At 36.5% G+C, this 17,927-nt stretch overlaps 2 protein-coding genes across 2 annotated transcripts; one reads left to right on the top strand and one right to left on the bottom strand.

The window, feature by feature from the left end:
- The first annotated feature begins 2,298 nt into the window (after positions 1 to 2,298).
- On the top strand, positions 2,299 to 14,587 carry LOC141336663 (uncharacterized). The gene is made up of 9 exons (XM_073842378.1): positions 2,299 to 2,397; positions 8,159 to 8,201; positions 8,347 to 8,643; positions 8,731 to 9,015; positions 9,971 to 10,191; positions 10,490 to 10,588; positions 11,696 to 11,821; positions 12,399 to 12,503; positions 13,064 to 14,587. The coding sequence occupies exons 2-9, from the start codon at positions 8,159 to 8,161 to the stop codon at positions 13,172 to 13,174; spliced, it is 1,287 nt and encodes a 428-aa protein (XP_073698479.1). The 5' UTR covers positions 2,299 to 2,397; the 3' UTR covers positions 13,175 to 14,587.
- Positions 14,588 to 14,741: 154 nt separating this feature from the next.
- On the bottom strand, positions 14,742 to 17,225 carry tmem109 (transmembrane protein 109). The gene is made up of 3 exons (XM_073842379.1): positions 16,239 to 17,225; positions 15,700 to 15,802; positions 14,742 to 15,610 (listed from the first exon to the last, which is right to left on the bottom strand). The coding sequence occupies exons 1-3, from the start codon at positions 16,434 to 16,436 to the stop codon at positions 15,255 to 15,257; spliced, it is 657 nt and encodes a 218-aa protein (XP_073698480.1). The 5' UTR covers positions 16,437 to 17,225; the 3' UTR covers positions 14,742 to 15,254.
- Between the last annotated feature and the right edge of the window lie 702 nt (positions 17,226 to 17,927).

The raw sequence follows: 17,927 nt of genomic DNA on the forward strand, positions 1-17,927 counted from the left end.
CAGTGGTCATTCGGTCCCTCTTGCTCTGGCTAACTCCCAGACAAAGGACTAAGACTCTGCGTGTGCCTGAGGGCCGCGGAGTACCTCTCGTTCTGGCTGGCGACCAGACAGAGGAAGACCTCCATTCCTCGTGTGCCTGCGGGCCGAGGAGCACTCTTGGGGTCGAGTGCACTGTCCTCGTGGGTCTGCGGACCGAGGACTACCTAACACCATCTGTCCGCCGAGTGCTAGACAGTGGTCGTTGCAGTCCCTCTTGTTCTGGCCACTCCCAGACAAAGGACTAAGACTCCTCGTGTGCCCGAGGGCCGAGGAGCACCTCTCGCTCTGGTTGGAGACCAGACAGAGGTAGAACCCCATTCCCCGTGTGCCTGCGGGCCGGGGAGCACTCTTGAGGTCGAGTGCATTGTCCTCCTGGACCAAGGACTACCTACACCATCTGTCCGCCGAGTGCTAGACAGTGGTCATTCGGTCCCTCTTGTTCTGGCTAACCCCCAGACAAAGGACTAAGACTCTGCGTGTGCCTGAGGGCCGCGGAGTACCTCTCGTTCTGGCTGGCGACCAGACAGAGGAAGACTACCATTCCTCGTGTGCCCGAGGGCCGAGGACTACAGGGCCTTCTTGTCCGCGGAATGCTAGACAAGGGCTCTTTCCTTTCCACCCTGGTTGAGCAGACACTCGCAGGGCTCGGAAATTATGGGGGCGTTGGTAGTCTCGTTCCCCATAGCGTTCCTGACGCGGCTCGAGTTCCCGGAAGGGAACGTCTCGGGTTACGTATGTAACCTTAGTTCCCTGAGGGAACGAGACGCCGCGTCTCGGACCATAATTCCCGCACCCTGCGGCGCTCGCTTCATTCCTAAAAAGAGCTGCCGCCGGCTTCAAACGCACGCGTTTTATACTTCCCGGTCGATGACGTCACCGCGCCTGTGACGTCACTCCCGTCATTTCATTGGTTGTTATACACAGTTCAGAGTGCGGCCCGCCAATGGCGTTCCCCCATAGCGTTCCTGACGCGGCGTCTCGTTCCCTCAGGGAACTAAGGTTACATACGTAACCCGAGACGTTCTTCTGGATTTAGTCTCTGTTTGTTCTGATTCTTCATGTCATTCCAGACAGACTGGATGATTCCAAGTTTCTTTTAATTCTGAGTTACTTTTCCCCTCCAAGTTCTAAATTTGCATGTTTTGCCACAGAATAAAAAATTTCACAATTCTGACAGATTTTCTTGTCATATCTCCCAGTTCTGCATTTCTTGCAATTCTGAGTCAGAACTGTGAGATATAAACTCAGAATTGGGGGAAAAAAATAAAAAGTCAGAATTGTGAGGAAAAAAAGTACCAATAACCTTTTTGTAATCCTGTAGCAGAAACCAGCTTTCATACAACACCTCTTTAGCCGGATTCTTTATAAAGACAAGACCTATAATAGAAATATCCTTAGAAATGTAATCACTTATGCTTAACATAATCACACAACTTATGCAAACCCTTTTTTTAACCATTAATTTTATGTTTTTATTCTTACATTTGTATTCTAACAAGGCCTATGCATCCCTCCCACAAAGTATTTATGCTTAAAAACAGATGCATGCTGGGATGGGAGGGGTCTTTCAGCCACGCCTCTTCCATATGTATCCTGTTGCGTTTGTTTATGCAGACTTGCTAGCCTGAATTGGAGTGGTTCTCTGTTAGGGCTTGTCTATGAATGGAGACTCCTAGCTGTTACAGAAAATATAGAAGGAACAGCTGAAAGCTGGAGCACTAACATAAATAGATGGTCCAGTCTCAGTCCCCTCTATATTTGGGAATATGAATTAAGTTGGACGAATAAAATTATGTAGTATGATGGCTATTTGTTTTAAAATGTATAAATCAACATCAAATTGTTGTATTAAAGACAGGGTGTTAAAGAAAGGCTACTAGGCTAACTATTTAGGCTACATAATAATAATAGGCTACATTCTAAAATATTCTAAAGCTCAATCAGCCTTTCACCAGAAAAAAACATTTAACAGATCTAAAACAGACAGTATATCACATGCCACACATTTAACGTTAGGGATTTATGGTTCTCTGCTCTTCGACATTTAAGGCATGGGTCATATTTCTGAGGATTAGCAGACCACATTTGGCATATTTTCTGCGATATTTTCTTCTTTCAAATACTTAACCCACACAGATCAGTCCTCACAACAGCATTAATCGTCCTTTTCATTCAAGTTGATCAAGACAAAAGAAGCGGAATGTTCCCGGGGCGGTTTCTCCGCACGACAGCAGAGGGGCTGAGTTTAACTCTAACGTTACCATACTCCCACAAGACACTCCTACCGACATAATTTACGGCTTTGATACACGGTTAAACCCTACATTTACAACGGAAGCTCATCATATTGATGAAACTGTGAGTATGTTTTGTTCTTTTTGCGTGTATAACAGTATCTTTACTTAAATTGTGAAATCAATCCAACGCAGGCGTCACGCGAATTAAAGCTGGTTTTCCTTACACAAAAGTCGTATTCTGCCAGCGGCGTTGTTTTAATTCCAATACATGCCGTTTCTCCTGCTTTATAACGGCACTAATTTTAATCCGCGTGCACGAGGTGCATGAGTTTCACTACGTTTTTTTTTTTCAGGCGCCTATCAAACAGTAAAACAATATGTTATAGTGGTTAATAACATTTTCAACTGCTTTTGGTCGATGTTTTTTATTCCAAGCATCGTTGAAACCAAACACTTAGGAGTGCAGAGACAGATTTGCATTTACATTTTTGTCGCATGAGCAGCCTATGTAAGTGCCACTGTTTCATTTAAATTACAACCTGTTTTTTTTTTTTTCTTATTTTATTTTTTTTGGTTTCTCGGCATAACTAAATCTAATTACTGTGCGCATTTGCGCGTAGCCGAGTGATGTCATTGAGGATCTGGCCCAATCGTTTAATCTAACGCCCTTCAGAGAAGCAGACCATTAGTCGCCATTTGTGTGGGCGTTCCACTCTCTAGAGTGGACAGTGCACTAAAAACATCCTCTGTGTAGCCCATTTGATTAGTGTACAAAACTGTACTGTACCTAAACGTTTCCTAAAGATCGTATAAAGCTGTTGCAACTTAACTGTTGGGGGACTAATTTACAGAGGAATGCTGTCTGTGCGCATTTTGAAGAGGTTATGAGTTTTGTGGACTGCCTGAAGTGGTTTAACACTTCTTAAATCTTATCTTTCACAAATGGCAATCTGTTTTTGAGATAATATGTCAGGCACGCATACAGCATGAGACTCACGCAATTTACACTTTGCTTACGTCACACGTACATTTTCTCATGCAGTGAAAACCTTCAAACAAAAGCACCCTGAGCTTAAACTGTAATTAAAGAATATATGGCTACACAGACATGGCAGCCTCTTCAGTGGGTATTTGTGGTAGCGTCAAAACCAGTCTGTAGGCACCATGTTGATAAGACAATCTTTGATTATAACGGAACTTTGTCAGATCACGATAAAGTGAAGTGGTCGACAGCTTTCTGACGATTATATTGAAGCCTGTTGTGCTGAAAAGTTTTTCGTTTTGCAGCACTGCAACAGTTATTTCTCATAATTTTATGATAAAAACACAGTATCAGTCATGATGTTAACTAGGCATTCCCTGATAAAAAAAAGTGCTGATATACAGCACTGTGCAAAAGTCTTCACTAGAATTTTCAGCAGCTATAAATGGTTTTAAGTCAGTAATTTCTATCTTTTGCTGTAGTGTGACAGTTCTGTTTCTTCATGATTCCAGACAAACTTTTGTGTGGAGCACAAAAATCTCTCTCGATTTGTACAATTAATGGCAAAATGAATGTTTGGAAATGCAAACTGATATTTCCTACTGACACACTAGACACACTATCATTAGAATATTAACTGAAGATCGTGTTCCATGAAGATATTTTGTTTATTTCCTAGCATAAATATATCAAAACCTAATTTTTGATTAGTAATATGCACTGCTAGGAACTTTTCTTAGCCATATTTTCCCAATATTTTGATTATTTTGCACCCTCAAATTAGATTTTCAAATCGTATCTCAGCCAAATATTGTCCTAACAAACCATACATCAACGCATATTTATTCAGCTTTCAGATGATGTATAAATCTCATTTAACATCAACAGAAAAAAACAGCTAGTCAACAAGTGTGACGGCTATGGAGAAAGAAACATACCCTTCATATTTCTGTATAAATATGTAATGCTATGTACAAGGTAGCCTACTTCAACAATACCACAGCGCTACCATGTTATACACACAAACGGAAATATCTTTCTACTGTAAGTGCTTTTGTGTACTGCTAATATTATTCTACAAATTCTACAATATGGGTGGTCAATATTAACCGGTATTAAAATAGAGGTTACTTTAAAGCTATGTGATATAAAAAATAAGCAAAGCTATTTATGTATCTATCTGACACACACACACACACACACACACACACACACACACACACACACACTCATATACACTGTCATTCAAAAGTTAAGGATCAGTTTTTTGAAGAAGTCATTTTTGCTCATCAAGGCTGCATTTAGTTGATTTATTTGAAATACAGAAAAAAAACTAATATTCTGAAACATCATTGCAATTTAAAATAGTGTGTTTAATTGTAATTCATTTTGGAGAAAGCTGTAGGTGGTTCGCACTCTGAAAAAACTAGACAAAGTCTTTAACAAAAAGAATCAATAATTTTAATAGAGCAAGAGCCGACGTTTCAGCCATCCAGCTATTCTCAATGCTCATAATGGTTATTCATATTCATAGGCTTCATAGGGTTGATATCAAGTAAAAACAAAATCATCAGGAGAACAAGGTGTTTACACAATGCATAAGTACTGCCTGTACATTATCCCGCTTGTAGTCTCAGCCTCAGCCGTCACGTCCACGGAACGTTGGCTAAACGTCTGATGCATATGGTACACTTAACTGGAAACACTTCAGGAATGTCGAAGTCGTCATCTGATTAGTTGAATTTGATCGGATTTCCGGAACACGCGAGTGTCGCGTGTATTTTCGGTCCGCCGGGAAACAAAGCGCAGACTGATTTACTCGAGTTTTGCTAAAAGGTGCTTATGCAGACGCCGTTGTTGTTATACACATTTGCGACGTTCGCGTACAAATTACTGACTTACTGCTTGTTCTCCCTCTTCTTCGTTAACTTTCAATGCTGGTTATTTCAGTGACTGACTTGTTGCATGCCCGTCTGTTGTTGTGGGGGCATTTCTACGCCCCGAAACGTGACGCTGAATGAAACGAACTGTGATTGGTTGTTTTACATGTCGGTCAAACGGCCTTATGGGCGGGCCTTGGCCAATGAAAGCTGCCATGAATACCAGACCTTCAGCCGTCAGTCTGAAGGTCTGGCTACACGAGACTATCCCGCTTGTTACGAGAAGGGTCTGGCTGCAGAGTGGAGCTCCACTCAAGAACGGAAATACGTCACCTCCACTTCCGACGTATGTTACACCATATTGGTCCGGGCATGACGCGGTCGCCTTGATGGTCCGGGCAAAATTTTAAGACATTGCATATTTAAAACTTATTGTTTAATTTTTCGTTTTGTATTATTTATAGTTACATATGCGTGTTCTTAATATTTACATTTTCTGTACATTTCATAATTAAAACGTTTACCTTGGCAAATGATATGTGTATATAATTATATATTTTAGAAAGTAAACAGTAGATTTTTTTTTTATTGCACAATTAAATATTACAATAATGAAGATGTAAATACGGACAGCATCTTTTTTTCAGTTTTTAGAACAAAACAAAAAAAAGAACATACAAGGGCAATTACATAGTACATAAAACATAACATAAAATAGAAAATTAAAATTAAAATAAAGAAAGCTGTAACATCACATATCCATAACCAAGTATCCATAACCAATTTTTTTTTTTTTTTGCTTTGCTATTATTTGTTTCTTTTAATGTACACAGATAATGGCCAATTTCTATTTTAAAATGAGTAAAATTAGTTTTTTTTCACTGCCCATTTACATTTATGAATGAAAAACATTCCATATATGAGTAAATTTACAATATACCAAATTTTGAAGTCAGCACTGTACTCATAAAAAAATTAAATGCCCTTTCTTTGAGTTGCAATTCAACATTTGTATTTTATATCTCCAAAAACCAATGGCTTAAGGAACACTAAAAATTTGGCAAATCTTTCTAAGATAATTGTTATTACATTTTTTTCCTTTTATATTTATACCTTTCAATTTAAGACAGAGATCAACATTTGGATTTTTATCTATTTCATTTACTAATAATTTTCTAAGTTCTAAGGGAATGGCATTACTTACCATTACATACTCCTTTACAGGTATATGAAATGAACATTTTTTAAGAACTCTGCATAGGTAAGCACGTGACCATTAGAATTCAACAGCTGTGAAACCAACCAAACATTTTTTCAAAAAACCAATTAACTAAAAAAAAAAGAGATTTATTTTGGTGTGTAATGTATTTATTATTCCAAATTAAGCACTTGTGAGGGGAAAAATTATGTTTGTATATCATTATCCATGATAATAATGCCTGTCTGTGAAAATTGGAAAGTTTTATGGGAAGCTTGCAAATATTAAAGTTACAATTAAGGAGAAATTCAATACCACCTACTTTTTCAAACATACTATTAGGGATATAATACCATAATTTATCTTTTGAACGAACATCATTTTTTATCCATTTAATTTTAGAAATAGTGTTAGATATTTCAAAATCAAGTACATTTAGCCCACCTTGATTAAGTGGATTAAAAAATATTTTTTTATTCAAATAATGATGTTTATTTTTCCAAAAAGAAAATTATATATACATTTATTTATATCATTAATAATACGTTTTGGAGTGTCTATAACCATTGTGGTGTAACAAACAAAGGACAGCATCACATACAGTTATGAGAGCTTCACAGAACAACAATATATTACACATATTGGAGGGGAAAGAAAGAAAGAAAGAAAGAAAGAAAGAAAGAAAGAAAGAAAGAAAGAAAGAAAGAAAGAAAGAAAGAAAAAGACACCTCAAAGATGTACAACTGACTCAAGAATTTTAAAAGTTTTAAAAGCTTTTGAGTTCAATGGTTTGGACACATTCTTAAAAGAGTCAAAGAAGACTTTTTAAATCAGTAAAAACAGTAAATAAAACAGTAGATCTATAATATCACTGGACATTAAATGAGAAGTTATTTTATTAAACATCTTAATCACAATTTGTATTTTAAACAAAATAACATGTACATATCACAGTAAAATAATGTTTCCCACAATGTTTTCCATCCATTGAAATTTCACAAGTAGTTTTGTTATGATATGTTAACCCATTGTAACTCGCTATTATAGCGATGCTAAATTAATAGGCTATAATAAAAAAATAAATAAAATAAAGTGCGCGACGCCATTTTCATTTTAGTGGAGGTGACGTGTTTCCGGTTTGCGGGTGGAGGTGACGTATTTCCGGTGGAGCTCCACTCGCCGTATGGCTGCAGCCAGGTCCTCTTGCTTGTTACACGGCTACTTGCCACATAAGGAAAAAAACTGGACATGAATATGAATTTGAAACCTTTTATTGGCATATTTGTTTTAAATTAACATTTTTATCCTTCCGCGAAACGATATAGTACCACGTGACTAACATTCAAACTATGTACGTTAGTAAGACAATTTAAATAGAGTAATGTCGAAATTTTCCATTGTTAATTGTGGTTGTCCAGTGTTTGTCACAAGATAGCGCCAAACGGTAATCTTTGTTGGCACGGAGGGATTTTAAACATACAAGTAGTACCGGCTATGCGTTATTACTTTGGAGCGGTGATTATTTGAAAAGAACGAACCTGCAAATGTCTCAACTGACCAATCAGAATCAAGCATTCCAAAGAGCCGTGTAATAATTCTGATTAATGCAGGTATATGCCAACATGTGTTCTGTCCTATATTCTAGTCCTATAAATCAACCCAAATGGCTTTTTTTACCCAGTGTTTTCAGAGCTTTAATTGCTCACATGACCCAAAATTCAAATTAATGCAAGCATATGGCAGTTGATTTATTCCTTAATCTGTTTAAGACAAATTTGATATTTTAATTTCCTGCAATACTGATAGATCTTTTCTCAGACAGATGCTGAGTGTTTGGACCCTCCTTGCAACTGCTATATGTGCAGGTATTACAGCATTTGCTTAATAACCATACTGTTAACAAGAAAAACAGGACAAGTTGAATCATGTTGATATAAAAAAAGCCACCTACACATAATGCTAACTGCTAAAGAACTCAACTCGCCATTCTAAAGAAAATGTCTTCCTCAGTGTCAGTCTCTGCAGTATCTCAGAAGATTGTAACCCATGGCGGTCAGTTACATCTGGAACTTCCTGAGAGGACAAAGAAGTTGGACTTTGCTAGTGCTGATGAGACTGAAGAATATACTGTATGGGAACACAAAACCTTAAGTGTCCGGCCAGGTAAAGCCAGTAAAGGCGAAGTGAGCAGCGCATCTGAGGGCTGGACATTCAGAATCAGACATGTTACATTTGACGATGAGGGAACCTACACGGTGTACAATCACTTTGGTTCAACCATCACCACTTATATAGTGAAGGTCAAAAGTGAGTAGTAATTTAAACCTCTCTCTCAGAATATTATCTCTGTGACTGTCCTCATATCTTCAGTATGTGTCATTCTGTTCTTTACAGCAAACAGAGGAATCATTGATCGTATCGCAGGTGAAACTCTGACCATACCTCTGTCAGGACTCAAGCAGGGGGATGCCACACTTAAGTTTTACAGCAATTATTCATTTGTCAACCTGGTGGAACAAGGAATTGCTGTGGGACGGAATCACCCAGACTACATCAACCGGCTTAAAGTGACCAGCACTATGATTCAGATTCTCAGTGTAAATGTATCAGATGTAGGCAGATACGAGCTCACTGATCTTAAAGGAAGACTCGTCTCAAACAATACAATGATACTAGTGGGTAAGAAAATATATATTTTTAAATAAATTGATACTTTTATTGAGCAAGGATGCGTTAAATTGGTCAAAAGTGACATTTAGAACATTTCAAAAGATTTCTATTTCAAATAAATGCTGTTCCAACTTTCTTCATAAAAGAATGCTGACAAAATGTATCACATTTGTGATGATAATAATAAGAAATCAGCATATTAGAATGAATTTGTGTAATGGCTGCTGAGAATTTAGCTTTGCTGTCAAAAAATAAATGAAATATTACAATTTATTAAAATAGAAAATAGTTTAATATTTGTAAATACTTTAAATTCTAAATATTGTTTCACAATATTACTGTATAAGCATAAGAGATGAACTGTTAAACTGGCCGCTGTTCTTCACAAATATCCTTCAGGTCCCACAAGTTCTCATATGCAACTATTACAGATGGTTCAAATGCTGATGCTTCAGAAGTAAACACAATGCATTAAGGGAGTGAAAACTTGAAGATCAGGGTACTGATCTTAAAAAAAAACTTCTTTTGTTCTCTGAGAAACATATAAGTATTTTCTGTAGCTTCTGAAGGGCAGTACTAAATGCAAAAAAAAAAAGATATTTAGGCAAAATAAGTAAAAAAATGTACACATCCTCATTCTGTTCAGAAGTTTACACCCCTGGCTTATAATGCATTGTTTTCCTTTTGAAGCATCAGTGAGCATTTGAACCTTCTGTAATAGTTGCGTATGAATCCCTCAGTTGTCCTCAGTGTGAAAAGATGGATCTCAAAATCATATAGTCATTATTGGAAAAGGTACAAATACACAAAAATGCTGAAAAACCAAACAATTTGTGGGACCCATAGGATTTTTCTGAAGAACAGCAGGCGGTTTAACTGTTCAGGACAAATAAGGGACTCATAAACTGCATTTCTACATCTCTTGATGCCTGTTCTTCTCTCGTCTCTTCATATATTTATTTAGATAAACATGACTATAACCCTAATCATGGTCTAACAGCTCTGCTGTTGCTTGCCATTCCTGGTGGAATCTGCTTCTGCTGCAGAAAGAGAATCTGCAGAAGTTGCCGGACCACTAAATCAGACACACACACAGAGCAGCCCAACGCCGTACCAGTGTCTACACCTTGCAGCGACACTGTGACTCATCCTGTGGCTCCTGTAGGTCCTGGAGACCCTGGCCAGGTAAAATAAATGTGAAGAGTTTGTCTTTCTCTCTGCACTTTTCTGTCCATTCTCTATCCTGTAAACAAAAAAGGCAAACAAAATCAATAAGTAACAATAAAAAATAAAAAAAAACACCAGAAAGAACCTTGCTGAGTGACATTATAATAATATACAACCCCGAACCACAGGTAAAATTTCATTGCATGGGTCAAATTATCATTTTGTTTTTATGCCAACAATCATTACGATATAAGGTAAAGGTCATGTTCCATAAAGATACTTTGTAAATTTCCTAATTTCCTTTTTTTGACTAAAGGGCTACACTGCTGGTTATCCGACTCATCCAGGTCAAGGTCAGATTCACTATCCCTATCCAACAGAGCCAAGCGGACCACCTGCTGTTCCTTCAAACCCTGTGAGTTCACATACACTGAGATTTACAGCAGATTCTTCTATCCAAAGTGACAAATAAGTAATGTTACAACACAAGACATTCACTCCTAAGAGAGCAAAAACTTTTGAAATTTTTAAGCAAGTTCCAAATTGCTTGATTAGCTCTAGGATAGCCGAATGGGAAAATAATGACATATTTGAAAAGCTAATTCAAGCATGATTTTGGAACACTGTTGCATGCATGAGTTGCTGTAAAGTGCTAGATATGAGATCAACTGACAGGAGACCAACATGAATTGTGGTGTGGTTATAGCTGGTTGACCCGTATCCAGGATATACATGCAAAACTTAATTACAAAATTAATATTGTAATATTGTGCAATATTTTTACTATTTAAAATAACTGCTTTCTATTTGAATATATTTTAAAATGTGGTTTATTCCTGTGATCGAAGCTAAATTTTAAGCATCATTACTCCAGTCTTCAGAACGATCCTTCAGAAATCATTCTAATATGCTGATTTGCTGTTCAAGAAACATTTATTATTATAATTATCAATATTTACAAAAAGGTCGAGTACATTTTTTCAAGGATGCTTTAAATTGATCAAAAATGATGGTAAAGACATAATGCTACAAAAGTTTGTATTTGTATTTCAGATAAATGCTGTTCTTCTGAACTTTCTATTCATAAAAAAGACCTGAAAATCATATAATACCTTTTTTTTATCATATAATAAATCAGGATATAAAGCAAATCAGGATATTAGGATATTAGAATCAGAAATATTATAATTTTTGAAGGATCATGTGACTGGAGGAATGATGCTCCAAATTCAGCTTTGAAATCACAGGAATAAATTACATTTCAAAATATATTGAAATAGAAAACAGTTATTTTAATGATACAAATATTTTTAAAATGTACTGTTTTTCTTTACTTTGGATCAAATAAATACAGGCTTAGTGAGCAGAAGATACTTTTTAAAAAAACATTAAAACTTACTGTTCAAAAACTTTTGACTGGTAGTGTATATATAGCAAGGAGAGCAGTGAGTACATAAATCAGCAGAGAGAGTATATACATTTAAACTGTAAAAATCAATTTTGTGCATTTTCTCTTTTTAAGGGCTTTTATCCTGAGTATGTGCCTCAAAACCCTGTCTATCCTCCTGACTTTGGACCTGGACTTCCCCCGGCTCAGCCGTCCCCATGGAATGCCCCTCCACCCCAGTACAACCCATCTGCACCTGTGGTACAACCAACATTTTTTGCTTTAGCAAATATGTAAAGTATAAAAAGAAATTCAAATGCATTAATTGCTCTGAAGGGGGCAACACAAAGTTAAAGGAATAGTTAGTCCAAAAATGTAAAATTCTGTCATTTGCTCACCCTCAAGTTGTTCCAAACATGGATGAGTTTCTTTGTTCTGTCCAACACAAAAGAAGCTTTTCTGAACAATGTTGGTAAGCAAACAACTGACAGTAGTCACTGACTTCCATAATATAGAAAAAGAATACTATAGAAGTCAATGGCCACCGTCAACTGTAAAAATACTCTTTTGTGTTGAACCGAAGAAAGAAACTCATACAGGTTTGAAACAACTTGAGCAAATAAAGACAGTATTTTCATTTTTAGGTGAACTACCCTTTAAGTGTATTTGCATAAAACTGCAATTCTACTAATATTTGTCTTTTCTATTTTTTTCTATTTATTTTATACATTACTACATTTATAATTGTTCATTGTTACTGCCTTTCAAAGTTGCTTGCATTAAAGTATCCACACAAATCAATTTAGCAATTTTTTAACAAGATACTGTGTGTCCTCAGAACTATACGCCAGTAATGAACAGTGCTCCTCCTGGGCCTGGACCCACCGGGTTGAATACGAATGAACTGCCGCCAACTGCGCCACTGCTCACACCTCAGCCTGGGGTAACGTCTACCCTTTTTTCCTCAGCCTCTTAAATCATTAAAGGGGTTATACGATAGTGTTTAATTGTATAATTTGTTCTATTACCATCTGCCTGTGAGTAAACTTTTTCTTGCGCCATATTTTAGTGTTTGCTTTTGTTTACAATATAGTTTATAACTGTACTTTTAACTGACATTGTTTAAAACAAATGTGACCCTGGACCACAAAAACAGTCTTAAGTAGCATGGGTATATTTGTAGCAATAGCTAAAGATCATGTTCCATGAAGATATTTTGTAAATTTCCTACAATAAATATTTCAAAACTTAATTTTTGATTAGTAATATGCATTGCTAAGAACTTCATTTGGACAACATTAAAGGCGATTTTCTCAATATTTCGATTTTTTTTTTTGCACACTCAGATTCCAGATTTTCAAATGGTTGTATCTCAGCCAAATATTGTCCTATCCTATAAATCTCAATTTCAAAGAATTGACCCTTATGACTGGTTTTGTGGTCCACATTGTTAAAAACGAATGTGAGAAAAACTCTCAAACTCTTACCTGTCTTTTTTTCTAGTCTCAACCATCTGTTATGAACGGCATTTCCATGGATATCCTTAACTCCGGTGACACTGGTGTCCAGTTTGACATTAACAAAGGAAAACCTTCTGGCAACAACTTCCTGTAGTTACTTCAAAATCCTGAATTATCCCTGCAAGTGATATGGAAACAAACACTTAGCTGTTCATTAGATTCATACAAAGTCCAAACCTTAAAAAAGAAGAGAAATCATTTTTGGCCTGAGAACGAATATGACCTAAATTAAAACTACAACTTTCAGGACTTAGTCTAGCTTAAACCAAAATAGAAGGATATTCAAATTTGAAAAGAAGAAAAAGCAACTAAACTCCTTTATATATTACATACAGTACCTCAAAACCATGTGAACACACTTTTACCGTGAAAAAGAGCTTGTCTTTTTTTCTTACCTCTTAATATCATTCTCTTGCTGCTCTTCAGTAGCAGTAGAAAAGCTGTTGAATGATACCATTAATATTTCAACAAACTACCTCCATATTTTCAGCATTATCATCTGTCACATGATATATGGACAAATGAATAAGGATTCACCCTCTGAATGGGCTTTCAGCCACACCCATTGTTGGCAGATGTGTATATTTGCGTAAAAGGTCAAGCAGTATCCATAAACACACATTAGTTATGGCTTGTCCTGAAGTTTCGTTTTTAAAGTGACACTGAGCCACCATTTTCTCTTTATCTAATCTCTCCGTTCAGTCAGGCTGAAGAGGCTACACTTTTGTGTAGAACTACATCAAATAAGCCATTATTTTATTATTGTAGGATGTAGGATGTGCATATATTATTGACAGTAGTGTGTGTGTATATATATAGTCACTCTATTTACTTTTTTTTTGCCTTGCCTCAGTCTCTTGAGAGGTGTAGAGCTGGGCAACAACAAAAACCTTTAACCTGAGAAAACTAAAATATACAATGTTATTTTTTTATTTTCTTAAACTCATATATGAAAAAAACATAGGATTAAGTTAAACACGTATAATGCATGTTACTATTAATGCATGTTAGGGAATTTAAATGTATTAACTTAGTGTTTCAAGGAATTTTCTCAACTAACATGCAGTATCTGCATTTGCGTAGGGCATTTTCATAGTGCTGTTAGCTGGAAAAAACAACAACAACAAATGCTGCAAACAAAACATTTATACTTGAATAATATGTGTAAAATATTACACTGACGTTACATATTAGGATTTTTGTTGTACCAAAAATTCATATTAATGCCTCATTTTAACTTCCCTTCATATCACAATGGACATTGAGACAAATACCATTGTTTTTAGATAAAAAAACTGCCTTCAATTTATACACCGGGACTGCATTTACTCTTCATATTATTTTGTATTCTCATTACATGTTCTATTTTTTTTGTCTGACATCTTGTGCCAACTGGCAATGTCATTTATCTTGTTATATGTTGCACTACTGACAAACTAAATGTAATTTGTAGTTACACTTTGAACTATAATAAGAAGAAGAATGACAATAAACACGATTATTGTAATCAGTATTCATGTTATTTTTAAGGTGTGCACATAATCAGAATCAAGCCTCTTCAGGATTTTATCAAAACAGACAATGCAAACTGTAAGGCTTCAGTAAAGTCACCATAACACAAAAGATTCCACTGGTTTCACCCAGTTGAAGGTATATGGAATTGGGTGTTACAAAAAAAGATTTTTTTTTTTTTCAGTTGTTTGCAACAACAAATGTAGTTTTTTGGAAAAAATGCAGTGGTCTGTTGTTAAAGAGACATTTATCTGACAAGGCATTGTCAGCAAATGTATTATAATGAATTTGATTAAATACATTTTGTATTGTTGCCCTTTTCATCATATGACATATGACTGAATAATGTACTAAGCAACAAAAACATGATTGTGTAAATGCAATGTAAAGACATTTTGCTGTTCTCTGTACCTTAAGACCGAAGAAACGGTTTTTGGACATTTAATTCAGTCCTTTTGTTAACAATTAAACCCTTTGAATACCAGATCCTGTTGTGCTATGGGACCCCAAGACTTGAGAATCAATAATCTTGGAATATTAAAGCACCCTCCAAGTTTAGACAAACAAAATGCACGTGGTTCTATTGCAGGGTTTCAAGTCACAATATCATGCTGGACTCCATCCTTGAATTTACAAATGCTGGTCTGCTAAGTTTTCCCCCATCATTCCATTTTGCTTTTCTCCATCTCTCTTAGTCGTCTCTCCAGCATCTTGATTTTGTCCTCGAGTTGCGCATCTGGCTTTGCAGATGTTGTACCTATTCTTAACAGGACACAAACACATGCCAGGCCTGCTAGTCTCATCGCTGTGGTTTCAGCAGAGGCTCCAGTGTCGCTGAGAATCAATCCAAACATGCCTATGGCAAAGATGACCTTCAGCAGCCAGAGAGCTTGCCTTACAGCTCTAACCACCAAACGCACGATGAAGGATATTATCCAGTAGGCCACAACAAGCAGAAGGGCCCACTTAGCAACAAAAATCACTCCCTCAGGAGTGACTTTTTGGAAAGGTAGCTTGGCTGGATAAAAACATGAATGAAAACATTTATGGGAGAATGTGTTTTGGTTTAAATAAATTGAAACAAAGTATGATGTTCTGTACATTTACCATCAATTCCTGCTGACTCCAAGATTTCCGTAACGTACTGGATGACCACGTTGAGGGCTGATGCCACAGCATCTGACAGCCACTTCACACCACTTTGTAGAAGCTGATGGCCATGAATAAACAAATACAATATCATGATGTTTTCCCAAAGAAAGTAACTTTATATTACAGCACAAAGTCGTTTCAAAAACACCATTATGTAGTAAGCTACACTGCATTAGAAAATTAGCAAACCAAGTGGTATGAGAACTACCTTCACTTTTCTTAGCCATTTTAAACTTCCATCAGGTGTCAAGATCCATTCACTGGCATTTGAAAGCTCCTCAAGTTCACATTAACTGTGCGATATTTATATTTGACAACCAGAGAGTTACAAATATTACACTGAATGATAGTTTTTATAACCTAACAAGCTTATTCTTGTCAAATGTTTTGTATGGTTGCCATTTGTTTTCTCACAGAGCAAGTGTTCATTATATTACACAATGCCAAGTTTAGTATAAACTTAGTAGACTACATCTTTCACAATGTAAGCTCACCTTGAGAGACAGGTCGACTCTTTTTTCACCGAATGTAGAGACCAGACAACTGTGGGCTTCCTCGGACAAACTTGTGAAGATGGACCGCACATTTTGAAGTGGACTAGACTTCTCGTCCCATTCGAAAGAGTGACACAAAGGTATCAACTGACATGAAACTGAAAGTATGAGTGTGGTAAAATAGAAACACCGAGCCATTTTAAAAAGGTGCCTTTAACTACGATTACAACAAAACGAAGTGTGTTTATATTCGTATTCGTGATGGAGAAATGGTCTCCCAAACAACGGGTTTTACAGAAACAACTTGAAAACAACTGGACTGGCAGCGCTGTGGTTCTACGGAAAGAGTCAAGACGCTGAATTCAGACGTCTCCGCTTGGGGATTAGTAATATAAGTTAATGAAGATGGGCATTTTGATAACAGAAATAGTCCTACAAAAGATGCCAGTTCTATCCACTAATAAACACACGTTTACGAAACTAATCCATAAAGCGTTTCCTTTCCCGGAGCAACAACGCCCGCTTCCTCTTTCCTTCCTGGAAGGAGCAACCCTGCCGCCTACTGATGAATCAAGACTGCGCGGTCTACATTATCCAGTCACACAAATTGATCCCACATGAGAAGTGAAAGATCATGCTAAGGACCTGTTTACACTTCTGCGGAATGGAAGGGAAATCAACTTACATACGACTATGGGTACAGCAACGAGCATTATGTTATTGTTTACATGGTCGTCAAGGACACGCAGAGAGAATGTGGGCAACCACGCCATCGTTTTCCGGAGTCTCCGTTTTGGTCCGTTTACACTGAAACGCAACACCGGAGTCATTCTTGAGACATGGGACAAAACATGTCCAGCAATTATTACTACTATTAGTTTTAAAAATAAAAAATATGTTCAACTGTAAATGTTATGGGGCTTATTAACAGAATGTGTTTAACACAATTATTCCGTTCAATTGAATTTTATCATTATTATGTGAAATCTATGACACTTATTGTCTTCTCACTACATCTAAAACAGTGTGTCCACAGAGAAGGGTTTATTCATTCATATGCTATAAAATGGATAAAAAAGTTTTTTTTTAATGCTGAAAAAGCAACACTTAATAATATCTCATATCAAAGCACGTGTGTGTTTAATAAAGTTTCGAAGTTGTGTCCTTACTTTTTGTCAACACCGTCAGACATTCATTAAAATGTAATAAAATCAGGGAATATCAGGGGCAGCTGTCACTCTAAAGGACCCCCTCGCCACAGTCCTCTTCTGCAGAGTACATCAATGTCACACAGGCTCTAAAGTTTTAGAATATTTTAATTCTAATGTTAATATTTCCTGTGTCACAACCATGATATGTCAACACCATCTTCCAATTTCTGAGGAAATTATTTGAAATATTTGGATCATTTAATTCTCCTGAAGCAGGTTCCATTAGTCTCTAGCATCAACAGAAAAAAACAAAATGGCTACTACATGAACTCCACTTGTTTTGTGAAAGAAATGGCAGATTTGTCAACACCGTAAGATTTAGTGTTCCAATGATATATCAAAATACTTAAATGTGACTCTTGAATAGAAGCTTTATAAACAATAACATACTCACTGTTTGTTGTGGTTGTTTTAATACAGTAATTAATTGATTCATTGTATTTGATAGTTAAAATGACTACAAATTCAGGTTTTGGTC

Source organism: Garra rufa, chromosome 6 (assembly GCF_049309525.1).
Source record: "Garra rufa chromosome 6, GarRuf1.0, whole genome shotgun sequence".
Taxonomy (NCBI): domain Eukaryota; kingdom Metazoa; phylum Chordata; class Actinopteri; order Cypriniformes; family Cyprinidae; genus Garra; species Garra rufa.